This window comes from Exserohilum turcica (assembly GCF_000359705.1).
Source record: "Exserohilum turcica Et28A unplaced genomic scaffold SETTUscaffold_34, whole genome shotgun sequence".
Classification (NCBI taxonomy): domain Eukaryota; kingdom Fungi; phylum Ascomycota; class Dothideomycetes; order Pleosporales; family Pleosporaceae; genus Exserohilum; species Exserohilum turcicum.
The window spans coordinates 1-23,456 of NW_007360181.1; the positions used below are offsets into that span (position 1 = coordinate 1).

General features: G+C 46.9%; 8 protein-coding genes and 1 non-coding gene across 9 annotated transcripts; 5 read left to right on the forward strand and 4 right to left on the reverse strand.

Moving 5' to 3' along the window:
• Window positions 1–5,430: 5,430 nt before the first annotated feature.
• SETTUDRAFT_185125 (uncharacterized protein) lies at window positions 5,431–6,278 on the reverse strand (the record flags this gene model as incomplete). Its single annotated transcript, XM_008029740.1, has 2 exons — window positions 5,431–5,833; window positions 5,880–6,278. The coding sequence occupies 2 exons, from the start codon at window positions 6,276–6,278 to the stop codon at window positions 5,648–5,650; spliced, it is 585 nt and encodes a 194-aa protein (XP_008027931.1). The 3' UTR covers window positions 5,431–5,647.
• Window positions 6,279–6,610: 332 nt separating this feature from the next.
• SETTUDRAFT_152275 (uncharacterized protein) lies at window positions 6,611–8,581 on the forward strand (the record flags this gene model as incomplete). Its single annotated transcript, XM_008029741.1, has 4 exons — window positions 6,611–7,033; window positions 7,237–7,495; window positions 7,829–8,237; window positions 8,288–8,581. 4 exons carry the CDS (start codon window positions 6,611–6,613, stop codon window positions 8,436–8,438), a joined length of 1,242 nt encoding a protein of 413 aa, XP_008027932.1. The 3' UTR covers window positions 8,439–8,581.
• A 2,175-nt stretch (window positions 8,582–10,756) lies between these two features.
• Window positions 10,757–11,615, forward strand: SETTUDRAFT_185127 (uncharacterized protein; the record flags this gene model as incomplete). The annotated part of the gene is made up of 1 exon (XM_008029742.1): window positions 10,757–11,615. One exon carries the CDS (start codon window positions 10,757–10,759, stop codon window positions 11,555–11,557), a length of 801 nt encoding a protein of 266 aa, XP_008027933.1. The 3' UTR covers window positions 11,558–11,615.
• Window positions 11,616–11,665: 50 nt separating this feature from the next.
• Window positions 11,666–12,325, reverse strand: SETTUDRAFT_40312 (uncharacterized protein; the record flags this gene model as incomplete). The annotated part of the gene is made up of 3 exons (XM_008029743.1): window positions 11,666–11,802; window positions 11,850–12,080; window positions 12,130–12,325. The coding sequence occupies 3 exons, from the start codon at window positions 12,323–12,325 to the stop codon at window positions 11,666–11,668; spliced, it is 564 nt and encodes a 187-aa protein (XP_008027934.1).
• Window positions 12,326–13,866: 1,541 nt separating this feature from the next.
• Window positions 13,867–14,434, forward strand: SETTUDRAFT_40313 (uncharacterized protein; the record flags this gene model as incomplete). The annotated part of the gene is made up of 2 exons (XM_008029744.1): window positions 13,867–14,064; window positions 14,114–14,434. The coding sequence occupies 2 exons, from the start codon at window positions 13,867–13,869 to the stop codon at window positions 14,432–14,434; spliced, it is 519 nt and encodes a 172-aa protein (XP_008027935.1).
• A 1,424-nt stretch (window positions 14,435–15,858) lies between these two features.
• On the reverse strand, window positions 15,859–17,706 carry SETTUDRAFT_111928 (uncharacterized protein; the record flags this gene model as incomplete). The annotated part of the gene is made up of 3 exons (XM_008029745.1): window positions 15,859–16,911; window positions 16,955–17,244; window positions 17,292–17,706. The coding sequence occupies 3 exons, from the start codon at window positions 17,704–17,706 to the stop codon at window positions 15,859–15,861; spliced, it is 1,758 nt and encodes a 585-aa protein (XP_008027936.1).
• Window positions 17,707–17,910: 204 nt separating this feature from the next.
• Window positions 17,911–21,031, forward strand: SETTUDRAFT_111932 (uncharacterized protein; the record flags this gene model as incomplete). The annotated part of the gene is made up of 6 exons (XM_008029746.1): window positions 17,911–18,919; window positions 18,980–19,528; window positions 19,579–19,905; window positions 19,951–20,005; window positions 20,049–20,075; window positions 20,122–21,031. 6 exons carry the CDS (start codon window positions 17,911–17,913, stop codon window positions 21,029–21,031), a joined length of 2,877 nt encoding a protein of 958 aa, XP_008027937.1.
• Window positions 21,032–21,183: 152 nt separating this feature from the next.
• SETTUDRAFT_t150 lies at window positions 21,184–21,269 on the reverse strand. The gene has a single exon. It is a non-coding gene; the product is annotated as a tRNA-Asp (tRNA).
• Window positions 21,270–22,503: 1,234 nt separating this feature from the next.
• Window positions 22,504–22,809, forward strand: SETTUDRAFT_111921 (uncharacterized protein; the record flags this gene model as incomplete). Its single annotated transcript, XM_008029747.1, has 1 exon — window positions 22,504–22,809. A coding segment is annotated over one exon (306 nt), but the record flags the coding sequence as incomplete, so codon positions are not given.
• Window positions 22,810–23,456: the final 647 nt, after the last annotated feature.

Here is a 23,456-nt window from a genome sequence, read left to right on the forward strand (position 1 = left end):
AGGCGATGACACGGGAGAGGTTTTGCAGGTCTGGGCAAGGCGAAGACGAAGAAGAAGAAGATGACGACGACGACGACGAAGACGAGGAGAAGAGTCGAGTCTTCTAAGCCGTGAGCTGAACGGGGCCATGATGGACACCGACGGCGCCAGCGTGCCCTGCCCTACTCTGCTGAGCGAGGCCGACGACGCCTGCAGACGTGCTCAGCCACTGGCCGTCTCCCGTCTCTCTGGTACACGCCCCGGCCTGTCACGCTGCCTGCACCATTGTCATGGCCATTACACCTCCGTTGCCCCCTCACCCCCCCATGTCTGCCCTCGCCGCCAGCGGGCTGATTTTTCTTTGTTCGCCCTCGACCGCAACCCCAGGCCAAGGGCGGCGCACACGGCCTGCAGCCTCATCGCGGCCAATTCACCGGGCTGTGCCGCAGCCCCATCACCTCACTCCCACTCCCACTCCCCCGTGTGGCTTACAAGACATGCTGACGCCCATGTGTCATGGGTCCGTTGCGGCCACGCACACGCACGCACAAGGCCAGGGCTTGTACCATGGTACGCCTGTCCTTACCTGGCTCTCTCACTCCCCATTCCCAGTTTCTATAATTGTCATTGTTATTGTGCTTTTCCCCCGCCACCGGTGCTGCCAAACTAACAGTCAGCACCTAGTGCCCGCCGCCCATGCTAGTCTTGGCTCCCACCCGCTGTCCCCCACCCCATCTTTACCTCTGTTGCACCAATCCAACCTCAATTATATACGAACTTTCTCCCATACTCTCCATCAATCGAATTAGTCCAAGGACTGGCTCACCATCTTCAGTAGTATAGTGAGTACTGCCACCAAGGCCACCACGGCAGACACCCACCCTCCCTACCACGCCGCTCGGAAGACAAAGGAACGCGCTCTGATGCCAGAAATAGATCAGCACGTGATCAGATGGATGCTTCGAGAACTGAACGCCACACTTTGGCCCGATCCGACCTAGCATGAACTGATGCGCTATCACATAAGCACGCCAAAATTACAAGCGAACAGAACAGAATCACGGCCATAACTCGGACAAGTCTGGAATACAACTTTTTCAAAGACAAGACTTTCAATAAATGTAAAAATGTCTTCTTCTCTTATATTACTATAGTTATGTCTCTCTGATATATAGTAATATTGTATATATCGTGCTACGACAGGGGTGTGAAGCCGGTCAACCCTAGACTGGCCGATACGGAATGGGCGACAACAAGACCAAACACGCGGTAATATTTCTAGTCGCTCTTCTGAGTTTGTAGAGAATAACCTTAAAAATAAGTGTTTCATTATCGCGGAGCAATACTAGCGATAGCGTGACTTTTAAGATCCTCAAATCGCAGATTCTTTGCGGCATGGGGGGACTTGCGTGTCGCAGGGGGGGACGTTACTTCATTACATGTCGTTGAAAGCGACCTAGCAAACCACTAAATACGTCTGAATTAAGATAGACAAGCTTAGAACCTCACACCAGTAAGTTACGTGGCATATTAAATACCGACTCTAGCACTAATCTCCGACGTCAAACAGGCTGATCGTTAAACCCTCCACGTGTCTGCATTCAACCTCTAAGCATTATCTACATATGGTTCGTATAAACTTTGAAGAACAATGCAGCTAGTTGTACTAACAAGAGAAAAGAGGGTTAGAATTGGCAGTAAATTATCACCTAAGGTGACGACATCGTCTCAGAAGAAGACACATCAAAGGAGTTTCCATGGGCCAGTCTTGATCGGCATCATTAGTATCATTCTTATACTTGTGACGGGGCTGCTTGTATTCTGCCTGTGTAAGAGGTTGAAGAAATTTAAGAAGTGTCTCCCTAAAACACGCTCACAAAGCGAAGCCAATATTTCTAGTCCTATAGTTTGAAAAGTGTAAACAGATTTACAGCAAAATTAGATGACATAAAAGAAAAACAAAAAGCACGAAGCTGAAAGGAATATGATAAGAAAAGTCCTTCGCAGTTGCTTCAAGACATAGTCTAGCACAAGTGTATCTGCTTTTCGATCGAAAATTTCATCAAAGCACATTATTTCATCCTTCCACTCTACCTGTATATCGTCCCCAGAAGTCAATGCAGCACTTATGTCGCGATGAAAGTCTCCCGAATCGCTTCTTTCATTAACCGATTGTATCATATCACCGGGGTTCTTGCCGACCTGGACGGCTAATCCCAGAACAGTATGCGCAGACAGCTTCTGTGGCTTGAAACGCATCTGAAATCCGATTTGACTGGAACTGATGACGAGTCGTTCGCAGGATGCCAGGACACGCACCTCCCATATATCATCGTGTTGTAGCCAATCCAGTTGACAAAGCGGAGTTCGGGATTGTGAATGCTGGCCTTCCAGCGAGTTATGAGTGCTGCTGAAAGCCCTCTGAGGTGATTCGAGGGATGGGGCTAGGAGGAGCGTTGAGCGGCTTTTCAGGGACATTTCGTTCACAGTACTCGAAGTATGCAAGGACAGAGCTTTCTGTATGATTGCGGTCCCGCCTTCATTTTCCCATTCGAACGTGAAATATAACGCTTCGTCACTAGATAGTAGTTAGTAGGCCAAAGGAAATGATGTTCATTTGAAACGCACATATGAGTAGGATAAGCCGTACAATCAAGAAGAGAACTCGAAGTAGACATGATCCTAGACAGATAGCTTTAGGAGATACCAAATTCTAGTGAAGAGAAAGGAAGATGCACCTTATATATGAAACTGATGATTGATACTAAGACGCCTTTAGTACACAGATCTGTTGCGCGCGCGTAAGTATGAAGACTGCGACTACGTGTACGTCTTGTATGCTCCCAGCGAATGATTGATTTACTTTAGCAATCGAAAAGTGACTGAGTGTCACTAAATGTCAAGGCTAGCCTCAAGTGAAACGAATCTTATGCGAAGTACCATGTCTGCCTTGCCAATGTCACGGCAATGCCGGCCCTCTGGGTTTCTTCCGTTCACTTAAAGCATTTTAATAGGACGGATAATACAAGTGGAGCCATTTCATTCATGCAAAGGGGGCTATCGAATCACAGCCGCCTTTGGAGGCTAGAAAATAGAGTAGTCTTGTAGGTCTCATGACATTGACAGCGGCAAACTCTCCATGCAAGCCTTCCCAACAATCTCATCACATATTTTTAGTAGCTGCGTTCTAGGATTTCGATAAGTTGATAGGATACGACTTGTCCAAAGCCATAGCGTCTTCATGCAAGAGCAAGGCGTTAGGCTAAACTTACCATTAATAGCAGTAAGGGTCGGGCAGGCAGCTATGTGATTCGTGCTAGTGGTGCTAGGTGTGATAGAAACGACGTGTCATGCGTTACATTGATGAGACGTAGCGAGCATACCTGCTCAAGTTCAACCCTTGCTTCATTTTTATATAAAGCATGCCGTTGCCTGGACAGAACACCTACTTAACAATCCTCACACCTATGAACAATCTTTAATAAACCCTTACCTATCAGACTCCTTCGATACAAACCTTGACTATGGCGCTACCTTCAGATGCCCACGAGCACCCTGTCATAGCGGTACTGCCTCAGACGACGGAGCTACACACGGCCCATTCGTCATATGCTACCGTGTTATCCGAAATGTCCATACTTGGCATGCCTGAAATCGACTCCTATTTGCATGAAGAATGTTGGACCTATAATGAAGGCATCTTAGACCCAGGGAACGAGGTATGTACTTTTCCCCACCACTTTGTCGGATTTCATTAGCTGAACATATCAGATATTCGATGCTGCTATGAAACCATGCATGGTGTTCGGACAGCCCACCCAGCCGCCAGAAACACCAACGATCGAGCATCAAGACGTCTTGACCCTCTCACACGAAGATCAAAGGCTTTTCATAACGGCGGAAAGCGGAAGTGCGAGTCTACCGCCCGGAAAAGAGGACAACTCACAAGGAGTAGTGGAGGAAAATGCATACGAACCAATTGCTTGTTCGATCAGCCGTGTCATAGAGTCATCCATGGAGATCTATGACATGGAGAAACCATACGGGGGCCAAGAGGCATACCCAGAAGACTTCCTTTCCGACCTACAAGGCCATCCCGCCGATTCTACAGAAACTTCGACCTACTGGGATGACGCCTTTTGGGCGTTGGAACTCGAGGGGGTGCCCTGCGACACCATAAGAGACAATTTTCTCGACGAAGACAAGGCTGTCACAGGAAGTAGCCTTGGGAATCAAGATACTGATGAGTTCCTGTTCCTAGTGGAAGGGTTCGAAATGCCTGATATAGGAAGCCCTTCCGGAATTCGCCCAAGAGAAACGTCAACCGAATACCAAGAGGGTGTCAATATGCCTGATGATGCCATTGATTTTCTGAAAGAGACCAGGAACAACTCACTCATTCGTGGTCACCGCAGCCTTTCCCACGTTGAGCCACAGGGAGCTCCGTCAGCTTTTACTGAGCAGATGCAGTTCTTGAACGGTTCTGCGCCTACTCCCGAAACAATCAATGGAGAGGTGATGATCATAGAAGGCTCGAGTAACTCTAGCGACTTCGGAGATTCGACGTTAAACATGACCGCGGAACAAAGCTCGCGGGCAGGCTCACAACATCGCGTTCAATTTAGGACACCCCTAATCACTGGTACAAATAGCGGAGAAGCTATGGTAATGGAAGATTCAGGTGGTTATAGCGGCGCTAGTAACGCTAGTGAATTGGCACCAGAGATCGCCGCGGATCAACGTCCATGGGAAGGCTCACAAGCTCGCGCTCGACCTCAAACACCCATCATTACTGACACAAGTAATGCAAAAGCGATTGCTATAGAAGGATCAAGCGACGCCAGCGACGCCAGCTATCTCAGTGACTTTCCGGATATTACCACCAATCAACGTCCGCGGGAAGGCCCACAACCTCGCGCTCGATCTCGAACACCCATCATTACTGACACAAATAATGGGGAAGCGATTGTTATAGAAGACTCAAGCGACTTAAGCGACGTCAGCGATCTCAGCGAACTGCCATCGGATATTACCACCGATCAACGCACATGGGCAGGCTCACAATCTCGCGTTCGATCCAGACGTTTACGTGTAATGGACGGTATGGTACAATGGTCCGACACATGTCTCGCAAAGACGAACAAGACGACTGCGCAAAAAATTTGGACCGATGCTCAAAATCTTTGGAAGTCCACCCAGGCTATCGAGTGCCTTGCCAAAAACAAGGAAGTCAAGAAATTCGACAAAATGATGACCAAAGCAAGGGGGCGCATTCAACGGAATGAGCACACCGTGACCGTACAAGTTGCAGAAAAGTTATATTGCGAGTTCAAGAAGACCCTACCTCACCTTAAAAGGAAATTGCAAAGTTCAAAGCAACGAAAAATTCTAAAAACTCTGGATAGCACGCTGAAAGATTTGTATACGCTAGTGGAGGTAACGGCGGTGATGACAGAGCTACCAGAAGGTGACGGTCACAAGGATGACAGTGACTACAAACCTAGAGGGGCAACACGGAAAGTATAGTATGCAGACGCATAATGCAATGATCTAACTTATCTCAGAAATGTGCTAACTTTTCTCAACTTCTGAACTGATGTTTTGTACATGTTTCACGTGATGTTGCACATAACTAGGTCGCATCGCGTGAATCTCCTCTCTTAGATAACTACTCTACAGATTTGGCAATACCATGCTCCTCAATATCCTTAATGAAGCCAAGCCGCCACGAAGATTCGTCCGTCTCGATCCTAGGCAGTGGCGCAAGCTTTCGCAGACTGCGCCTTTGCGGCGGTGTTGCCATCTCTGGAGTACTAAGCCGAGGGTCCTCGCTACGACGTTCGGTTGGCATGGACTAGAACATCATTAGCTGGATCTAAGCGCGGAACTACTCCACGTACCCTTGCTTCTGCTAATGCACGCTTTAATTCGACATTTTCAGCTCTGTGCTGATCTATTGCAGCATACCCTTGCTGACATGCATCTCGCCACTGCTCTATATCACGCGATAGTCTCCAAACCTGCGCATTTAGCTCGCTAACTTTATCCCGTTCTGTAGTTAGATAGCCGCGCGTCTGATTATGGTTCCAGATTTCCCATTCAAGTATGTGCGATAGCTGTAGGTACAGATCAGGCTGCATGCTTGTCCCGCAATTCCGGATGGGACTTGCCGTTGGCATCGTCCAGGCAGGGTTGCGATTATGGTCAATATTGGAAGCGTCTTGCGCTTCCCCTTGCTGTCGCCATAGGAGAGTGGGCCAGTCCACGGGGACAGCTGTTCCAGCCATATCCACCTCCATGACAGTTGCGATATGTAATGAAGAATAGGTCAAGAATGTTTGTATCAAAATTTTCGTTGTAGCAAGGTTGTGTGCTGAGTTGATTTTACATCGGCTGCTGGCCAAAGCTTTATAGTCTTTCTCCTCTTTGAACACCTGATAACCGTTATCCGTTTCTGGTCGTCCGACCAGTTCTAGGATCCATAACAGCAACACCGTGTTCTGCTATCAGAATCCAGGTGACAATAGTCGTGAATAAGTATGTCCGATGCCACATACATTCCTGAATCAAATTCATCTACACCTGAGCATACTTCGGATTTCATGAGCTAGGTCAGGAATGTAATTTCGATATGACTTCTACTTCTATAGGAGAGGCGTTTCAACGCCTTCCGCGACCGCAAGTACCTACTGCGGTGGCGCTTATGGAACGATCCTTGAAAAGAGGAAAAGAGCCAAGTGTTGGTGTTACACACAGCCCATGGGAGACTTTGTCACATCTAGGAGATCTAACGCAAGGAAAACATAAGCTATCACTATGTCTTCAAGAGGGACAACTAGTGATTGTTAAGAAAGTCAATCGTGAAGTTGGCCATGCGGAGTTAGAAAAACTGAAAAAAATATCTGATCATCCAAATGTGGCCACAATCAAGCAGGTTTTCGAGTCAAAGACGTTCTTGCACTTTCAATATGAGTACACTCGCTTCACACTAGAGGAAGTACTAAATGTTCACATCGTCCTCAAAGAGCCTCACATACGACTGATAGCAAGCGCAGTAAGCCAATCTATTAGTTGCAATTGCAAAGCTGACCATGAAGATTTTCCTTGCCATAAAGCATATTGCTAAAGCCGGCATCGTCCACAACTCTATCTCAGTAAGCACGATACGTTTCTGCGGGAGGAGTGGAAAACCACAACTCTGTAAGTGCAACATCCAAACTACCTCTAGATATTAACATGAGTTTAGCGGATTTTGAGGACTGTGTATGGATAAGCACCGACCTTACACCAAATGCCGATTTAGAGCAACTTGGCGTTGCGGTACTAGAGTGTATGAATGGACTCCCGAACGAGAACTTACGAAGTCTTTCTGTTATTCGCGAACAAAGGGAATCTAATAAGATGTTTGGACTAGGTAGAGGAGAGGAATGGAGTGGTTACAAACTTCTTGTGGACTTTCTCGATAATATGTTCAACAAAGCGATACCCGCACTCGCTAAGCTGGAGAAGCCTGTCAGTGGTTGTGAAAACCATGATTTTTGACCCACACTAACAGGAAACAGCATCGGTACATTGCACGCGATCCCAACTTCAGTGACCTAATACCGTTTCTTGAATTGGTGCCGTTGGAATGCTTATCACTTTGGCGCCCAAGTGTGGCGTAGTCGTAGAGTTGCATTACATAGTCTTCAAAGTATTATTAGAATATATTCTACTTGGCATTGCGGCACGGTATACATGATGAGGTGTTAAAACCCATGCTTGGAAAAGTTTCTAGCCACATCAACGTGTTTTCTCGCTCAAATAGCAACCAAGATGACTGGACAGGCAAGCAACGAACAATTGAGAGACTACCAAACCGAGAGCGCTTTACCAACAAGCTCATCCTCGATTCCGATCATGCCTCTAACTGAAAGCTCCGTTCAAGGCGAGCTAGACCCATCCTTTTTCAAATTCAATCCAACGACCGACGCTTTTCATCCTGACCCAGCCGAGAAACAGGGCAACCAGTCCATAAACGAGAACAGCTACTTCCTTGGTCAGGGCCACGCCCTTGAACTTCCTCTCGTCGCAGACACACAACAAAATCCACAGGACTTCAACAATCTTGACCTTCCTATGGATATCAACAACGACGCGGCTATGGACTTTGTATCCATAAACGACCCCACCATTCAGATGCCAACCCTTCAGTCATTGGAGTTCTCGGTCCAAATCCTGTGGGCCGAGCATCAGATGAGAACCCAGTATTTGGAAGGGTAAGTGGTTCATAAAAAAAGATCGGGGCGCGTGGCTGATAAATGTATAGGCGATTGGCAGAAGCTGTCGCTGTATCTGAAAGCCTCCGAAAGGATGTAGATGCGATGGCGGAGTGGATCCAACGCATCTATGACCATCTCGATTCTTCACTAGCGCCATCCGCGCCTACTGAAAACGGTTCACAGCAACGCGGCGAGTGATCTAGGTTCGTAAACCGTCAAATGCTGGAACCGGTTATGAATGGGTGTATGTGTATGCCAGGTTGCATATATCTACACAGATATCTCAGCATGTAGTAGTAAAGCAAATTGTATGCATAGATTTATTCAATCATGTCTGATTCTCCACGATACAGAACGTTTCCCAATGTGGCTACAGCACGCCATTGTCCCACTCGATACTCATGCAGCCATGATTCTAACATTAATGACGATCGGCGTACTAGCTACGATCGCCATTATTCACATGATCATCCATACGCCAACCAGTCTCGGTTCACGCCACGGGTGCATTTTGCAAGGCCAGTGGTTCGCTCGATATCCCGAAAACCGACTCGAATGGAGTATTTCTACATGAACTTATTGGAGCACCATGTTGACGGATGCGATGCCTGTGAGCCAATTTTATATAACAAACTTCCCTACGACTGCATAAAAGGGCGTCTGTTAGAGAAAAACGTTTTACGGAATATTTGGTTAGGCAAGGATGGCAGGGTATATGGTAGGGATAATGAGTGGGATTGTGACGTCTTGGTTGAGGTGTCTAGGAATTATCAAGCTGTTTTGACATTGCTACGCCAAGTTTACCCTCAGCACGACACCAAGCGTTCTCATAGGTAGATCAAACAAAACATCGAGTCATGGGGTGTGATGTAGACCTAGAGAGCCGAACTCGGTTAAATCCTATTCCTTATTGTTCCTCGCAACATTCCCATCTGCCGTGACAAATCTCCCAACTATTAGAAGGATGAGAAACCCTGTAAGACAGTTGCATGAACGCGCGTTGACTGCGCTTAATTGTGGCGTACAACATGACTAGCGCGCTTATGGAAGGGAATTTACCAGGATATCTTTGTTGGGCTTGTGCCCCGCTTTGGAGGCCTGATCATCAGGAATTCTGTCACTTTTCTTCGGCGAAGGTGGATAACCCGTACGGATCTCATGTATCTAGTTTGAACTACAAAGGCCTTGTCATGCCGTATGGGATTAAAAGCTATGGGAATATGGGTGTTGGTTCCGTACGTCCCATAAACACCGCCAGGTCAGGTGTCCCGTAAGGCCGCCGAGAATGCGGCAAATGCGCCTTGTACGGAGGTTGGTGCCGGGGGGTCTGTTGCAACGTAGGGTCAAAAGCGCCGCCAGGACAAGTCTCCCGTATGGGAACCTGAAATGCGTAGACGTATGTCGTACGAATGTTGACACCGTGGGGTCGATCACGCCGCAGGGCTGATCGCGCCGTATGGGGGAGTTCACCGCAGGGCAAAGTCTCCCGTATGGGATCCTGAATATGCCTTGTTGGTGCCGGGGGGTCTGTTGCAACGTAGGGTCAAAAGCGCCGCCAGGACAAGTCTCCCGTATGGGAACCCGAAATGCGTAGGCGTATCTCGTACGAGCGTCAGTGCCGCAAGGTAAACTGTGCCGTGAGGTCAACAAGGCCGTAAGGGATCGGATAAGTTTGCCGTACGGTAAATTGTGCATAAAGCTTTGACGTGCAGAAATACTCTGCCATAATTGGGTCGTTGATTAGAAGTCTCGTGTGTGAAGCTTGCTCCACTGCGGCACAGCGGGTAATCACATCCGGGTTAACGGCATGTTTTCGGATGAACTAGTATGCTAAGACGCGCGTATAATTGGCGCCAATCTGGTCGAACCACAGCTATGAGCGATTAGCCACAAACTTACTACTTGTATGTATTTTCGGCACATTAGGTCAGGATCATCGCGCCAATCCTTGACTTTGCGCTCGGCGGCTAATCCGCAGCGTCTTGCAGGGAGATTTTGAACCAATAGTATCAGTTAGCGAGGTCTCCACAAGTTTGCCGCGCTGTACCAAAGTCCCTCCGTGTGTGACGGATAACCTCATGGGCCGAAACTAGCCAATGAGAGCGCAAAGTCAGCTTCCATCCCCGTCAAGGAGCAGTATCTCGTTGGCTTGTTCTGACCGACAGGGTTCCCCGGCACGTAGGGAAGGACGTTAGTTAAAATGCATACTAGTTCAATGAGAGAGAAGTGAGAGAGTGAATTGTGCTTTGCATAAGTTCATTCTATGCTGTGTCTATACCTGTTCATCAGCGCTTAAGGGCTTTGACGAGTCTACGCCAGTTGCTTCCATATTTATCTCTAGAACAAAACGAGCAGCATTTATACCAGCCCATGGACAGTATTCTTACAACATTCATAATGACCTCGCCACTCTCTCGCCACTCCGTAAGGAAGGAAACACCTGGTACGTATAAAGACGTCGTTTGATAAGGTTGACTAACATGAAGGGAGCATCTGCGCTAAAGTCTCCAATCAATATGCACTTTAAATCAGAGTTCGCAGAGGATAGTACGACGCCTCCGAAATCACCGACAATGTCAGAAAATCTCAACACAGAGTCGCTACCGTCACCTTGGGTCAAGCGATGCTCACAAAGAGGCGAAATCTTCACTCAATTTGGAAACTCACCAGCTCCTTCTATACTCGCCTCTAGGACCCTCCATGATCGCGATCCCGTCCCGGTTTTACTCCAGCCAATTCACACCCCACAGATGAACACATCGAGTTCATCAGATCTCACGTCCCTTCCGTTTCCTTCTTCTCGTACCCTGCCTGCGCCTACTGGATTTACCAAATACATGAGAACAATGAAATCTGAATCCCAACAGCACAGCTCACAAACACTGCCTCCAGCGCGCCAGATGTTTCGCAAACGCCGAGAACTTCTGTTGATTCAAGCCCTAAAGGACAGCATCGTCAACTTTTCTAGGACCAACATGGCTCTGCGTGCATCTATAGCTGAGGAGGTAAAGAAGAGCGTGGAGGACAATTTGACAGGTGTTGAAAAAGACCCTGTGCAAACCGTCATGACAGTTGGCTCCCACGGAAGAAACTATTGGAGCAAAGTTCACCAAGAATGCCATCATGGCCGGGGCGATTGGAAGATTCAGCCTCTCCACCGTATCTACTCAAAAAAGGACATCGAGAGGATATTGTTCTTTTGGGCTATTCATCAGAGCACTCTTTCGTACGGAGATATTGATTGCAGGTTGCATTTGCCAGTCGGTGCTCTTCTTTCATGGATACTGGGATGTATCGATCGTGTGGAGGAAATCTGAGGGTGGAAACTAGATTGATGTATCTATATTTATACTACGTGTGCTAGCGCTACTTTATGTTTCACAATATAAATTCTTTGGAGATATATGTGAGATGCGATGTTCCACTTATCTATACCGTGATGCCGAGATCTTGCTCATGTACGTCTCGTCTGGGAGATAAACACATGTTCTGAACTTTATATCGTGAGGACTAGCCCTAATGGCCAGCCTGGCACGCATCTCAAACTTGGAATCTCCGCATACTATTCACCATTAGAACAATTTGGCAACTCCGTTACTCAAGACATACCTGTCACTAGCATATTCCCCGCTTCAGCGCCCCATTCACCCTCAATGAACATGGCCATGTCAAGTGAGCCGAATATAGGAAACATTCTCGCTTCAGTAATTTTGGAGTCATGAAATCCACCTTCTGCCGCCCCATCTGTTTCATTAGGACATAATAAGTATATAGTCAGAATCTGTCGATGATCTAGATGATTAAGTGCATGAAGAAACTCCTTTACCCATTGCATTTGATCTACATGATGTGAGTAAAGCAAAGAGCCAAAGTGTGGGTTCATATTGACCTGGCATTTCAAGAAACCATAGGAGAGTAAGCCTTCTCACGCGTGCTGTTTGTTGGTTGTGAGCTAGGAGTAGATGGCGAGTCATATACAGATGAGCTGCGATGCCTGCACCGCTAGACATGAGGAGCACCTTATCGTAACGAGCTAACTCCTTAAAGTCTACACCTCCGTAAGGACCATCAACAATAGCAGGCATGATGGTGCCAGTAAACCCTAGCTTGCGTGTAAAGCCGCGGCGACGCTGAACAATCAGCACTATCGATTTCAATCGGTCTTTCTCATCGTGAAATGCCCATGCAATCATAAATGGATGGAACTCAAGCAGTCCCAAACCGAGACCACGAGAGTGTGGTAAAGAGAGATATATGAACTGCCCTGGGGTTACATGCCATGGTCGCCTAATGTCGACGCGAACCTGATAAATCTCTTCTTTATGATTTCCATTTGATTGAAAGCGAGTGATCGAAGCCTGGCAACGAGGCCCTGAGCCTGTGTTCCGGTAGATGCAATGAGCCACCCACAAGATCTTCTGAAGTATGAAAATAGATGCTGCAGATGATATGCAAGCAATCACGTATGGACCAGGCCTGTTCAGATGTAGCCATAGGAAAACAAGAAGAGCCACTGATGCGATCGTATGGAGTTGTAGGAACAGCTCATACAGCCGGCGCCGAATGTACACAATGGAACAAACTGCAATAGTCCCAGTGAGCGAAACCAACTAGAAAGATTAGCTTTAAAAGAACCAAGATATTGTAAAAGATGGCCCACAGTGATATCAATTGCGCGCAATGGCTTACGACGCTGAAGAGCGCTTAGGACACCATGTATCAGACCTTCAAGAACGCAGATACGCCCTATCCAACGATGTACAAGGTAATAATCGTTGTGTGATAGCCTAAGAATTTTGTCGGCGATGAAGTTTGTTCTTCCACCAAAAAAGAGAACAACAAGGTTTGTTAAGCATAGCCGAGCAAGTCGTATAGAAAGGTCGGCTTGAGACGTTACAGCGATAACTGTGCTGACAACATTTCCGACTAGCATACAAAGTATTGCGAAGGCCATAGCGACTGTGATGTCTGAGCTTCCATTCACTCTTCTCAGAATGACTGTGTATACAAGCCATTTGGAGAGAACGGAAAATACATGGTCACGTGCTCGAGCCATCAGAAATCGATAAAGCCGCCAACTAATAACAAAAGCAAGAACAGAGATATAGGCGATCGCGTAGATGTAGTGGACCTGCATATTGGCTCCAGTGGTAAGGATGAAGATTCGCTCGCAAATATGCTATAGAACTTCGAAAGTCGCATGTGCGCTTTTTTGGACGCCGTGGTGAAGCACGCAGAAAGTAGCCACCAGTTTAGTAGCTGTGGTTATCTCATGCAATTCACCCGAATAGGTCGACGCTTCGAGAACATCGGAGATCCGTTCACGGCAAACCGGTTACGGAGACAAGTATTCTAAATCACGCTTTTGATCGCGGTTAAAACAGGCCATGTTAGCCGCCGTACTATTACTGTATCATGGTTATTTTTAGCGTGGGACACAATCCGCCTGATAGCCGCCTATGCGGCGCGGTTACGGTCAAATCATATGCAGGAGCCGGTGATTATGACCCACTTTTGCTTTTGGTGCTTGCCTTAGTGCACACGTGATCCAATCATCTGTCCCTACATATTGCCACTGCTTGCAGCTATCCTGATACCTGTAACCAGTCACGACAATACCACAAGGATGGCCAAACACACTCCACAAAATCTCATGCGCACGTTCAAAGATAGAAGCATCGGTATTTGTCGCAAAGCAGCAAAGCTCCATGCAATCGACAGTAGCATCCGGATATCCGTTGTTATCGAGAAACCAGGCCAGCAACCAGTTGTATTCTCCTCGGAGGAACAAGGCTTTCAATGGCCGAGTTGGATTGAACAATATGTGTGTTTGTTTCTTCCATCATAATATGTCACTAACAAGGTTGCTTTAGGTAGATACCGAGGCACCGATTGTGAAGCGACCGTCTCACTTCGTATCTTTAAATGAGGGTATTTCGAGAGGTCGGGTGAAGGTAGCCAATCAGTCTTCTTCACTTCCCCCATTGCCGCAATCGCAAACGCCCGAATCAGCACATACTTTAGAGGGAAAGGATGGCGGGGATGATTCGGATGAAATAGGTTTATGGAATGTCCGGGGAAATCCTACACCGCATGCTAGTCTCAGTCGAAATTTAAGCCCCCTTCCACCCCGGACAGATATCGTGTTGCCATCAAAGAGACGTCGAATAGAAAGCAATGACGGCAGTATGTAAGAATACAACAGCACATGCTACAGCGGCGTTACTAGTACATTACATAGTTAGTTGAGAACCAAGATTATCAGCTTTCTAAGACTTTTTTGAACAAACATAGGCCGTGACAAGGCGCTTTGGTCTAAAGATGATTGCTATGTGTTTTTGATATTCTATAACTTGTCATCACCGTCAAGGCACAACGTCTGCTGTTCCGTTTCCGCTGATCATCTTTTGAGTTCTAGGAACTACCTCATTGCCACTCAAGTCGTTCTCTAATCTTCTTTTCTTCGTTCCGTCTGCTTCTTCAATCATATGTCTTTGTGCGCCCCCTACAAGTTCCAAATTTCCTCCACCAAGTTTCGCGATGACGTCTTGACAAGCGCCCGTGGACACATATCTTTCTAGCACAGCGTCCTTACTGATCAATATGGTCCTATACATAGTGCAAGCTGCAAATATGTATGTAGGACTAATATTGGTGAGATACTTTCCTTGAATGCTCATCGCCCTTAGATCTTGACCAAAGTATTGCCTAGCCGCTCCTATAATCGCTACAATGATTGGAACAGCCTCAGTCTCATCTTTGTCCACTTCAATTGGTGTACCTTTAGGTAAGCCAGTATCATCATTTGACTCAGCAAGGAATATCTCATATTTATCTCCACCGTACGGTCTCCATGGATTATGTAATTCGCGTTCCCTCAGGTCGTTCAAGAAAGCGCATTTGGGGTCTTCGTATTCAGGTTCGGTAGGTATGGTTTGAGCAAATAATTGTTCATGCCGAAGAATTACAGCATTTCGCTGCTCATTCGCAGTCTGTATAGTATTCTTGTGCTCTCGGTTTTCCTCTAGAAGCCTAGAATGATCACTCCTGAGTGTTGCAAGTTCATTTTGAGTAGCGGCTTGCTTGCTTTCCAGTTTTTGTAAATCTTTCCGGAGTTTGAGTACAAGTGCCTGAGAGTTTTGCGTTATCTGGGTTCTCTGCTGCACTGCAGTCTCGAATGTTTCGATTTTCTTATTGAGTGTGTCATTTTCGACTCGAAGGTGCTCTATTTCATGTTGTTTCAACGCTAGGGAAGATATTGCATCTATTTCCCCGTTTCTTTGGTCTTGTAGAGATTGGTATCTCTGATTAAAATCCAAGTTTTCGGCTTCAAGCTCCTTATTGCGTTTTTGAAGAGCTTCAACATTAGACTGGAGGGAAGATATGAAATCTTTATCGGTGTTTCCTTGGTCTTGAAAAAATTGGCATCTTTGCTGGAGATCCAGTTTTTCGGTTTCAAGGTTCTGGTGACGCATTTGTAGATTTTCAAGCTGTAATAGGAGGTCGCTATGATCGCGACGAAGGGTTTCTATCTCCATTTTCAAGCCTTCTATCTCATTGGGCGTATGTATATCTCCTGTTTCTAGATCCATCTCATCGGTATTAGAACTGAAACCGTTTACAAATATAGGGTGCTGAATATCACTGTGCTACTACATGTCAGATATACGAAATGTATAGTCCCAGCCACTATCCGTACCTTGACAACAAGTTTCCCAAAAAGAGAATGGAACATGTCGCGTCGTATCAATGTCCAATTAGCTTCCACAGGTTCCTCGCTATTATATATGTTTGGGAGATATAGGTTCCGCTCATCCATACGCAAGACGTTCTCATAAGGTCGACCACTTCGCCTTTCTTTCTCTAAGTGACCAGACAATACTGACTGTGGCTGCTGTGAATCATCGTCCACTATTCGGCTAGCGCGTAAGACCTCCTGAATTTGTCTTTCACAAGATAGTGAGGACAATGGGCTTGATTTACGAAGATATTCGTGAGCGAGCTCAGTATAAGGATCGGAATTCGCCAACTTCTCAGCAGGCTTTGTCTTGAAGCCACGCGAGACAGAGAAGTTTGCCAGGTGTCTCCAGAGCACTGGGTTTGGTCCTTCTACTACGGGTTTCACTTCACCGCTCTCCTTTTTTGGTGTAAAGGAAGTAAGCTTGGCGAAATAACGACCACAGAAGGCCCACAATTCCACGTATGAGATCCAGGCCGCTTCCTCTCGACTCAATAATGATGTGATCTCAGCCTCTCTGAGTTTTGAAACTTGGATATGTCTCCTCTCCGGGGGAAAGTAGTGGCCCATTAAACTCGATCGTATAGTACGCCTCATGTTACTGCCCACCAGTTTCTTCAATATCTCACATATGGGTTCGATATATTTGAGTGTTTCGAAGAATGTCCAAAGCGATGGTATAAGGCCCTCAGAAGCGCATACGTTTTCTGCTAGTTCCTGACGAATTCCACTATCCAACTGGGAAGGAAATATTATGTTTCGCTTGAACAGATCAAGAACATATGCCTTGTCAATGGAAGAATGCTTAGGTGCTAATGACTCGAGACTTTCTACAGTAATCGTATCGACCGCAGAAAATGGCAGAGTAACGTTTCTACAAGTCAAAATCTTTGTCCAAACCTTTGATATGTGGCTAAGATAGTTTGCCATCTCCTATATCAGTTAGCTAGAATGTGGGATTTCGAGAAAAACATACCTCGTCGCACTTCAAGGTAAGAAGTCTATGGAGAGCACCAAGCTGTACTTTCGCCCATAGGCCTGGCATTTCAAGGAGCCTGTCAAATCCAGATATAATCTCCCTCCTTTTGAACAGCTGGCGAAGATCCTTAGGTTTTGAATTGTCAAGCCTTGCCCACCATTTTCTTTCTGCTTCGACTTTGTTTTCTAGGCGATACAACCGTATCCTGCGAAAAATTTCACCGTCTGACGGCTTTTGTTCGTTTATATATGAATCAACCATGTGAAAGAGAATAGGAGTTGGAGATTCTGTTGTAGTGTTACTAGATGCGTCCAGAGGATAATAATTTACAGACCACTCGAGAACAATCTCACGACCCACCACTTGTCATTCTCATCCAGGAACTGATCCGCTGCTCTTATGCGATGCAATCCATTGAGACATTTCAGTTCTCTGAGGTGTAAAGTTGGAGCGTCTTTTGGCGAGCGGACCTTCTGTAGAGCTTCAATAGAAAGACCAATAGCACGTAGCGCTGCGTCGAGACGCGCATCCTCTACGACGGCATCAATAACATTCTCATCTTGAAGTCTCAGGCATCCAGTCTTTTCGAAGATCTTTTGGAGTCTGCGAACATTTTGAGGAGATGCTTCGCGATGCTTGTTCAAGAACAGCTGGTGTTCAAATTGTAGACAGTCAAGACGCACGCGTACTAGACCTCGAAAGCAATTTGCTTTATGCGTAGCTAAGGTGATATCTTCAGAAACTTCCATGACTCCCGCAGTATGTCGGAAACATATTACAGCTAGGAAAGAAGCAGATTTTGTTTGCTTTCTCTAGTGGCGGCTACCTCAGTTCAAGAGTTGGTTAACCGTTTACCGGTTCCGGGGCATATCTAAGATCGGACAACCAAAAACAGTATCTTGGAGACCCCGACATAAAAGCAATGCCATTTTCTAAGCCATCTCTAGCAGGAAATGGACTCTCTTCCGTGGATTACCTATGACACCTCTTGTAAGGGGAACACTTTGACATATCACGAACCATGTCAGCATATCATCAAGAATGTCAAGGGAGACGCCAAACCATCCTACATCACATTTTTAGGAAAAAGATCGAAAGCGATTCTCCTAGGTCATATACTAGGTAAGAATGCAGATGTACCTGTCCATAAACAAATATATCTTTGGTGTTCGCCACGGCTGCGAGGCGGCAACACACCAATCGTTGTCATCGACTGTAACGTCCAAAACACGAACTCACCGGACCCCAACCCCATCCGCCAAACAAGAAATACGACAGTCTTGACAGTTCCCGACACTACAAACATCAGCGCAACGTTATGTGGGAGCATTTTCTCGTTGTTTTCGAGTGTGATCTGCTGTTTTGTTGACGACATTGGTGGGCCTGCAGCTGTCGCTGATTGGCTCGCTGAGCAGCTTGTCGCGATGCCGGCATCTGACTTGCGCACAGTACCCCACATTTTGTTGGTCATGGAAACATCGTCGGACTCGTTTGATGAGAGCATTGCTGCTAACAAAGCTACAACCCTTGTAATGGATGCTTTGGGAGGTAAGATAGGCTATCTGAATGCGAAACTTGCCACAAAGCCGCCTCTTGGTGAGATCAACGTCCTAGGGTTACAGTCTTCAAAATCTACGGCTACTCGCGCGCGAGCATTAAAGCGACGTTTGTTGGCACTATCGCGAATTGCGATGCTCGAGCGAGCCAACTCTCATGTCCAGTTTAGCTTCTCACACTTTCGCAATCTAACCCCTAAAATTTTGCGCTGGCTTTGTGGCGATGCTCCAAAGCCGTTCAGTCTCGTCGACGCGACTAGGCCCGATGGATTCTCTTGTAATCTTTTGCAGTATTGCATAGAGGATTTTCTAAAGCAAATGCCCTCTCAAGCCTGGCTTTGGCATTTTGCAGCACCACTGATAGCATCCGCTCTGCTGCTCGCTAGCTATCCCCCACGTGCACATGGTAACCCCCTTACTTATCTTGATGTTTTTCGATCACTTACAACAGTAGACTTTGCGCCAGACTATCTTTTCGAGAATATCTATTCTACACCCTGCCGTACCGCGATATCTTCGTATAGTCCTTTCGCAGATATCCAGAAGAAGTTTGTGACTGCCATACTTACCGAATTCCGTACAATGTTCGCCGACTATGAAGTCAATGACTTACCTTCTCGCGAGTGTCATCGAAAAACGCTTGCATCCCATCATGCTAATCTAGCTGAGTTCAGAAGCCATCGATCATGCTTCAGCTGCTTCATGCGAATGCCTGAGAAAGTCTTGCCATGCGGACACGCTCTCTGCGATCCGTGTATTAGGGCTTTGGGTATACGCTCGCGTTTCGAGAAAAATACATACGATGTTCCTGAGTGCATTCTATGCGGTGTTAATTACCGTAACTCAACATTTCGCTTCATACCTCCCACTGCAGGAATACGGATACTTAGTGTAGATGGTGGAGGTGTACGGGGTGTCATTCCCTTGGCTTTTCTTAAGCATATTGATTCGCTACTTGCTCCATTTTGTTGCTCCGTCAAAGATCATTTTGATTTTGTTTGCGGTACATCAGCAGGTAACAGCCCAGCTCACGCTTAGGCAGATACCTTTTACTTACTTGAACAGGTGGACTTGTAGTGATTGGCATGTTTCTGCTACAATGGAGCGCGTCTGAATCGTTGGAAAGATTTGAAGATGTAGCAAGTAAGACCTTTGGAAGACGAAAAGCACTAGTCACGAGAGCTCTCCAATTAATCGTGGGCTACGTCCAAGATGGTCAGTACAGTTTAGCAGCGATACAAGATGCTTTCAGGAAAGCTTTCAACTCCCCGCTGCAGATGTTCAATCCACTCAAAAACGATACCAAGGTTGCTGTCACGACTACGACAGTCAAAGATTCTTTGCCTTGGCTCTTCACAAACTACAATGGCGGGAAAAGATCTAATAACATAGGTTTGTCATCCAGCCAGACAATATAACAGCCATTGACTCTGGCAGGATATGATGTTATACGAGCCGATCGGGCCGACAGTGATGTTACTGTGAGCGAGGCGTGTCTTTTTTTATTTCTGGTCATGATTCACTAACGTTCCCAGTGCATGCTGTACCTCTGCGGCGCCTTGGTAAATATAACAGCTCTGATATCAGTTCATTTGCTTATTATGTTAGGTTCTTCAAACCTCAGGTTGTAGGATCATTAGGAGCGTTTCAAGATGGTGGATTACAACATAATAATCCAGCTAGCATTGCGCAATGGGAGATGCAGTTCTTATGGCCGAATAAACCCCAACCAGACTTCGCGCTCTCGCTAGGAACGGGAACTTCATCACCCACTGTGGCCAGTAAATCACCAACAATATCACGCTTTTATATACGGTTGTTTAAAAGCTTCATGCGCAACCTTGACGGCGAAGACGCATGGAAACGTTTTTTGAATTCGATATCACCAGATGTACGACAGCGCTTTCATCGTCTTAACATCAGACTGGCTGGCCCTGAACCTAGTCTTGATGACATAGTCGTGATACCAGAACTCAAAAGCAAGGTAGTGCAAGCTATTGCCGAAGAGTCACCACGACTATCTAGTATATTTGACTCTATGATGGCATCCATGTTCTATTTTGAGTTGGACGGCCTGCCAACGCTCGGAAATGCCGGTTATGACTGTAGCGGATTCATATTCTGTCGCCTAGATATTCCCCCAGACGGCTTGCGCTACTTGTATGACCGCTTACTTAGTACCAACTCGTGGTTCTTAATCCAAGGTACTCCAGTGAGTTGTGTCCAGAGCGGGTGCGTACCTCAAGGCCTACCACCTTTTCGGCGCCATATTAGTTTCCGAGTAGAGACTCTAGAAGAGATGTTAACGATCTCGATCCGTGGTATAACGTCCAAGTCTTTACTCTTGAGTGGTTTTCCTACTACAATCCAGAAACTTATTGTCGCTCAGCAACTTGATAGCCCTTATGGAACTGTCGATCATGCCGTCAATGCAAAACGGCTTCCTGTTATTCCGCGGAAGCGATCTGCAAATAACCCACAGTGGGTCACTCGTGGTATGAAGAGGGCTTGTATCTAGGTTATACCAAGATAGTATACAGTGTATGAATAAACTCATAATTAAAAACCCAATAATTCACAGACAAAGAAACCCTCACTCGTTTCGAGAGAAGGTAGGAAGAAAGATCGATGACCTTGATTACCCTCAAAATAGAAAAAAAAATGAGGCATCTCTCCAGCGGGGAATCGAACCCCGGTCTCCCGCGACTTGTCAATTGCTTGACAAGCGGAAATACTGACCTCTATACTACTGAAGATGAAGGATATTTTTAACAAATGATGGTAATATTGGAAATATAACGTCCATTCTTGCGTGCCGAAAAACCCTAGGTGCCGAAAATGACCAATCGGATCGCAAGGATCATGGACTTCCCTCTAAACGTCGCGATCCGATTGGTCGTTTTTGGCACCTAAGGTTTTTCGGCACGCAAGGATGGACGTTAGCTAGGTAACGTCCATCTCTACGTGCCGGGACGCACGGTGTAACGGGACACTTTTTCTTTCGGGTGCCTGGATTGTACCAACTATGCCTATAAATAAATAGGTCTAGCGTGCATCTATTTTATAGTTCTTGCTCTTCTAGTGCATTAGCCTCCGACGCTGAGAGGCGTATTGTTGACCACGCTATCGCTCATCCTATCGGTGCCGTCTATCGACTCTCCTCTAATACCCCCTTGTTTGTTCGCGGTAGTATAAGCTTCTACATAGTTCGGCGAGCTAAAAAGAAAGCCAAGATAGCAAAGATTAAGACTGCACACTCAAAGAGTCTACTTAACGTGAGAAGTGTGCGTCCCGGCAGTTTCTCCGCGCTGGCGACGGATGTCAGGGTTACTGCAACACGTCTAGGTGCACGCGTGCAGCACGCTGCGACAATTGCGGCCAGCTGGCGGCAGGGCATAACGGGCCCATAGGTACAGGCTGTACGCAGCGAGCCCGCTGTGCTAACTGCCATGGACCACACGCCGCGACGGATAAAAACTGTCCAGCGAAACCATACTACTACCAAGGCAAGCTTATCCGGCTAACAAGCAAGCAGCTGCAGAGTGTACGCAGAGCTGGACATCGTGCCTACCAAAGAACCGGCCAGAACCAGGACAAAGGAGACACGGCTGCCGAGCCTATTGTCATCGCAGAAGAACAGCTAAGCCAAAATAGTCCACTTACGCTCCAGCAGCCGCCACTGCGAGCTACGCAATCAAGACAAGCAAAAAGAGCCCAACAAGAAGAGACACTAACAGGAACAGATACCGCTACAGCCGTAATCACGCCTATAGACACGGATACAATTATAGTCACAACTACAACATCCCAGAACCCTCAGAGCCGTCGCCCACGCCGTGCTGCAGCCCCAAGAGAGAGTCTAAGTTTAGCAGCACTCTCAACAAGAAGCCTAAGGACAGAGCAGACAGTTTCCACACCGACAGAAGCCATGATACAGGCTGGCCTATCCTCTACTATAGAAGATACAGAAATGAGTGAAGACGCACTGCAATGGTAGGACGTCAACCGATACGACACAACGGGCAGCACTGCCCAGGCTGGAAGCAGCTACGAATAGCATGGGCAAACGTGGGCAAAGCCTCAGAATGCCACGACACTATATTGTGCCGCGCCTCAGATGAAAACATCGACGTGATATGCATCCAGGAGCCATGGACACTACCAGGAACCGTAACTAAAAATCATCCAGGGTACCACATGCACGCGCCTGTGATAGCATGGGATAGCAGGGAGGAACGTGAGAACGAAAGACCACGGGTGCTTACCTACACCCGCAAGGGCGTTAATTTAAGGGCCAAAGTGCTACCTAGAGTCACGCGAGACATACTCTGGACAGAAGTGAACGGATACGCTATACTTAACGTGTATCAGAACCGAGAGGCACCAGAACCAGCAGTCACCTACATACAGGAACTGACACCACCAAGCAGATGCGTTATTGGAGGGGATATGAATGCAAGACACGAGAGTTTCGAACCTGGCTCGGTGACCACAGGAGGCGGGTCAGAGCTCGCACGCTGGGCCCAGACTCACGCCATGGACTTCATCGGGCAGCCAGGAGTGCCAACTCATCGAGCTGGCCACGTAATAGACCTAACATTCTCAAACATTCCCTTTGCCGACACAGTGGTACGGCCGGACATGCACTCTGGCTCAGACCACGCAACACAGGTCACGACATTACCAGCCCGCGGACTAGCAGCAGAAGATCCAAAGAAGCACAAAGTACTAGAGAGACACCTAGAAAGGTTCACAAAGCTAGTAGGCCTGAATATTATAGGTATTAGGGATCCAGCAAGAGCCAGCAACCAAAACCAACTACAAACAATAATCCAGGACCTTACACAAGCGATAGAAGAGGCAATCCAGACAGCAGGGGTTAGAGAGAGGGAACAAATCAAAGTGGCGCCATGGTGGACGACAGAATGCCAGACAGCGTACCG